Here is a 5,071-nt window from a genome sequence, read left to right on the forward strand (position 1 = left end):
GGGAGATTAGCCCAGCAAGCTTTTATGCGCACATCAATGTAAGCAGGAAGATGGCAAAATAAATAAATAAATGCGGCAAAATGGAACATTATTTGGTGTTAAATCTGTAGAAATGAAATGCTAATGCCTGCTCTCTCTCTCGCTCTCTCTTTTCTGTCTCTTTTTTATTCATACCTTCCTCTAAAAGCTGGCCTTGTTTGCCATGCTGGGATCATTTAAAAGTATAATTTATTTGTAATGAAGTTGAGAAGCTTTGATATGACACTGTGAGTTGGAATGAGCGAACAGTGAAGAGAAAAGCCACATTTCTGTATTACATGAAATGTGTTCAGGAAAGTAACTGTCACTTTCTCTGCCCACCTAAAGGCATGTGCTAAACCTATTAATTTGTGGTGAAATATGGTGAAAGTGAAGGGAAAGTGTGAAATATACCATTTATGTCATAAACATGGAATCTAAACTGCAAAATGTTGATGAAAATAACATGCTGCAATATAAAAAACACTCAGCTTTTGAATAGTTTGTTTACTCAAGAATGCATATAGAAAGCACTTTAGTTGGACCTTCTTGAAAAAATTTCTAAAATTTATGATACGATTGTTGTCAGATTTTATAGTTAATTTGAAAATCGTTATTAAAATATTATCTTCAAAAAGTTATGGACATTTTACTCTTTCAAGCAGATTGTACTTTCTTGCCTATTGCTTACACAGAAAATAGCTGCCTGGGGGTTTCCAAAACAGCCACGAGTGAACTGAATTGCGTTAAAGGGAGTTTAGACATAATATGTGAGCAGAAACTGTACTTTCCACCAGCAAATATTCTTTGAGAAAAATCTCAAAGCACAGATCCTGTAGGCTATTACATGCCATATTTGCTTTTCTCTAGGGAAAAAGAAATGTGTTTTTTCTCTTTTCAGTCACCACATTATGTGTTTTAATTTCACAGCTGTCATGTTTTGAATTGAATCAGAGCTGTTAGGATTAAGATGAATGCATTTTGATAATTTATAATCCGGAACTGAGACCAGGCAACAGGGCAGAACACATCTGTCATGTAAGACTTCGCATATTTAACCACTTCCTCTTAATAGATAGGGTGAGAAAATAAGCCAGAAAACGGAGCTCTCAAACCAAGGGCTCACACTCTGAAAAGACTCTATACGAACACAGTTAACCTCACAAAATATCCACAGCCTCCTCAAGACATTCCACACCCACGTTCTGCTGTGTCATCCAGGTAAATTAACATGAATATGTCTTAATAGAATATGCTATTTTTGCTGTTATTCTTTGTTTAAAAAAGCTCAGCACAGGTTCCAAAACCTGTAAATGAGATGCAAGTGAAAGTGTCTGTTCCTGTTTAATTTAAACAGGTTTCTGTCTAGATATAACAATACCAACAGGTAAAGCAGGTACAAGACGTTCTTTTCATGCCAACATGATCAAAAAATCAGTGATAGAATAGAAAGGGGAAAAATGACTGTTGACGGTATAAATGTCAAGAGATTTTAAAAGAAGTACATTAAAGAAATAGCGATCGCAAATAAGTATTTGCAAATATTATTCCCATATTATGACATATTTCAGTGTGAAATTCAGAGGATATTCAAAAATACACATGGGATGCACAACATAGGTATCACATCAATTATCGGATGATATTAGAGAACTTTTCAGTAACTGTCAATGTTGTATATATCAGCCAAAATTGCATATTTCATTGTGTGTGCTCTTTATTTACATTTAAATTAGCTTTGTCTCGTACAGGCTAATCTTTAAAAACACTGATAATTTAATAACAATGTTAAATGTAATCTTTAGCCATCCACAAACTAAATATCCGTATCCAATTTTGGATACGGTACAATATAATGTTGTGCCTAAATATACCTGTAGCATTATCTAGCATAGAAACTTACTACTGGCAATATTGTTGGTGCATCCCTAAAAATGTAGACTTTTTTTAGGAATTGGTTAAATCATAAAAATGTCTCTTTATTCTATGTGGTTCAGGACCAGCTAATAAAATATGTTCTAAAAATGTTTTGCTAACATTCCCATTAAGTTATGAAAATTTTATTTCTGAATGTTCTCTGAACGTTCAAAACGTCCAGTTTTTCAAATGGGTTACACTTTATTTTACAGTGCCGTAGTTACATTGTAATTACTCAAATAAGTGCTGAGTACTATTAATTAACTACATGTACTCAATATAGAGTTATAGTTAAGGTTAGGGTTTGGTTTAGGGTTAGTTACTTGTAATTATGCATCATTTACTGTTATTTCTATAGTAAGTACATGTGGTAACGTGTAACTACGGCACCGTAAAATAAAGTGTTACCAAATAATGTTCTAAAAATGTTTTTTCATGGTAATACAAACATTAAGGTAACATTCCATTTTATTATTTTGCAAACATTATGGGAATGTTACTTTTGAATGTTCTCTAAACAAGTAAATTTCAGGAAAATTACAAAAAACGCTCCAACGATGTACAGTACTGCATGTGCAAAAGTCTTAGGCACGTCAGTATTTTCACCCCCAAAAAAGGTTTTAAGCCAGTCATTTGAAGACTTCAGATGCCAAAGCCTCTAAGTGCCATCTGAAATTTTCTTCTAAAACAAGCATTTTTATCAAGCTTGTATGTTTAGGTTCAGTAATTTCACTTTAATTGCAATTAGTAGGTCATTTTCATTGCCATTAAAGTGAAATAACTGACCATAAACATACAAGCTTGATAAAAATGCTCATTTTAGAAGAAAATTTCAGATAGCACTTAGAGGCTTTTGCATCTGAAGACTTCATTTATATCTTTTCCTATAGTGTGCCAGTAGGAAATATCCATTCCAAACATTCATTTTGCCATTAATTGTAATTTTTGCAGTAAAATATCCAAAACCACTAGGCCAGTGTTATATATATTGTTCACTTGAGTACTTACAATATCCCAATATCCCAATCGCTCCAGTGGCCTCGTTCAGCTCCCACAACACTTGGTTCTGCTCTGCTTCATTCTACAGTAACATTAATAATCTCATCCATGAACATGAGTTCTTCCTGACTCTAATCCCTATTCTTTTGCACCATCCGTTGAGATGGAGACCACATGTCCCAAGATTCTGCTCTAAAACTTGGCGTCATCAAGCTACGCCTTTGTTTTGAATAGGCTTCTAGCGACCTCTAGCAGACAAAATTATTACATATTGTAACGTTACTGGAATAATGTTTGTTCATAACTTTGAGAAAACCTTGCCAAAACATTAGCCAAAGTTCTGAGAACATTCCCTGTTAGCTGGAAACGTGCATTAAGAAAGTAAATAAGGTGAATTGTGATTTCATGTTGACTTTAAGGCTTATAGTCATCTTTTCCAGCTGTCTCATTGTCTCATCTCATTCTCCCTGCAGACTGCATACAGAAATGTTAAAACATTTCAGTGTTTTGCTTGCCATCTTGGTCATCGCCATTAAAACATTAAACACTGAAGAGGAGCTGAAAGAGACTGGGTTTGGATATCCACCACCCCGACACGGACTCGCTCTACTTAAGTGGTATGTGAATAATTGCATTGACAATAACATGGTGGCTCTCTGTGATCCTGTGGCTGGAGAGTTTGGGTTCCATGTGTTTCGTAACATCGGGTCACTGCTCCCTCCACTAAAGGACAAACGGACATATACGTACTTCACCATAGGAAACCTTCACTACAGGCATTCTGATGACCTTCCCTATGAAGTAAGGAAGTACTATGATCGACATAATAAACAGAGCAACATGGACAGAGTCATTGTGAAACTCAACATGAACAAGAACAAAATCGAGGAGATCTACATATCAGAGCACTATAATCCTCCTAGAACTTTTCAATTAGGAGCCTCTCTCATCGATGACTTACGATGGCATCAGAACTCAACGCAGAAGATTTTTCCAAAAATCTCTCAAAACATTTTTACCTGAGATGTTCTATTACAAAAATAACTATTACCACATTAGCTTCCACTATTTCCCCACAGCAGGTGCCTTTTTCGCTTTCAGTTTACTAGATTTAGTTAAACAACTTTCACTTCTGAGTTTTTCTTCTTTTTTCTTCTCTACTAGCCCATTTTATACCACTTCTCAAATTCCTTCTCTCCATCACATGCCACAAAACAATTTAGTAACTTCCTCCATGAAGCTGAATGTGGACTTTGAACCTGGGTGGGTTTACTGTTTACTGCAATGATTAACATTTGCCTACCTTTGGTCATATCTATAAATATAGGCTTTAAAGATGAATTGTGGATTCTGTGCAATTTTTTCTTTGTTAATAAGTTTTCTTCTATCCCAGCTTAATATGCAGTCTGATCTCATAGTGTTCATAGTGTTCATAGGTATACTTAGCATTTACATGTACATTTTTGTATGCTTAAATATACTTCAAAAAAATCAAAAAATTTACAGGATTATAAAAGTATTTACAAAAATGTACAAATCTGTATTACTCCTTTACATTATATTAATATATATATATATATATATATATATAGTCCAATTGGACATTGATTAAAATCACTCTTTGAAGAAGGGATAATGGGTTGCATTATTCATTAATTCTGTTTATTAATGCAAATGCAATACAATTTCCTTTCTATGAATCTAAAAAAGGACCTCTGATAATAAAACATTATACAGAATTTTGCATTATGTAAATATCTGCCTATGCATGTGCCTAAAACTAACAGATAGTGACCGATTAATGTAATGCTTACTAATGCACAAAAGAAAGTGTTTATTGTGATGTAATGTAATGTGACAGATGTAAATGCATCCAATCTGGGAATATTAAAGTTTGTCACACACACAACAAATGTTTAAATTTTCTCATAATGGAACCAAAGTCTTTCATTTGTTTTTCAACTTTAGTCAGAGAAAAACTGTCTCAACCTCACTTGCCTCAAGAACTAAGACATTTGCTAAAGAGCTGGATAAGCATTCAAATATGAGTAGACAGTTGAAATAAATCATGGGACAAAAGTGTGAACATGTCAAGAGTGGACATTACAATAGTTTGCAAATCAAAGATTTGCATATT

The 5,071-nt window shown here is 34.0% G+C and overlaps 1 protein-coding gene across 1 annotated transcript; it reads left to right on the plus strand.

Moving 5' to 3' along the window:
- Nucleotides 1-875: 875 nt before the first annotated feature.
- Nucleotides 876-4,827, plus strand: si:ch211-198c19.1 (uncharacterized protein LOC100151013 homolog). Its single transcript, XM_067393950.1, has 2 exons — nt 876-1,239; nt 3,408-4,827. The coding sequence occupies exon 2, from the start codon at nt 3,421-3,423 to the stop codon at nt 3,955-3,957; it is 537 nt and encodes a 178-aa protein (XP_067250051.1). The 5' UTR covers nt 876-1,239; nt 3,408-3,420; the 3' UTR covers nt 3,958-4,827.
- The last annotated feature ends 244 nt before the right edge of the window (nt 4,828-5,071 follow it).

Source organism: Chanodichthys erythropterus, chromosome 2, assembly GCF_024489055.1.
Source record: "Chanodichthys erythropterus isolate Z2021 chromosome 2, ASM2448905v1, whole genome shotgun sequence".
In the NCBI taxonomy this organism is placed as follows: domain Eukaryota; kingdom Metazoa; phylum Chordata; class Actinopteri; order Cypriniformes; family Xenocyprididae; genus Chanodichthys; species Chanodichthys erythropterus.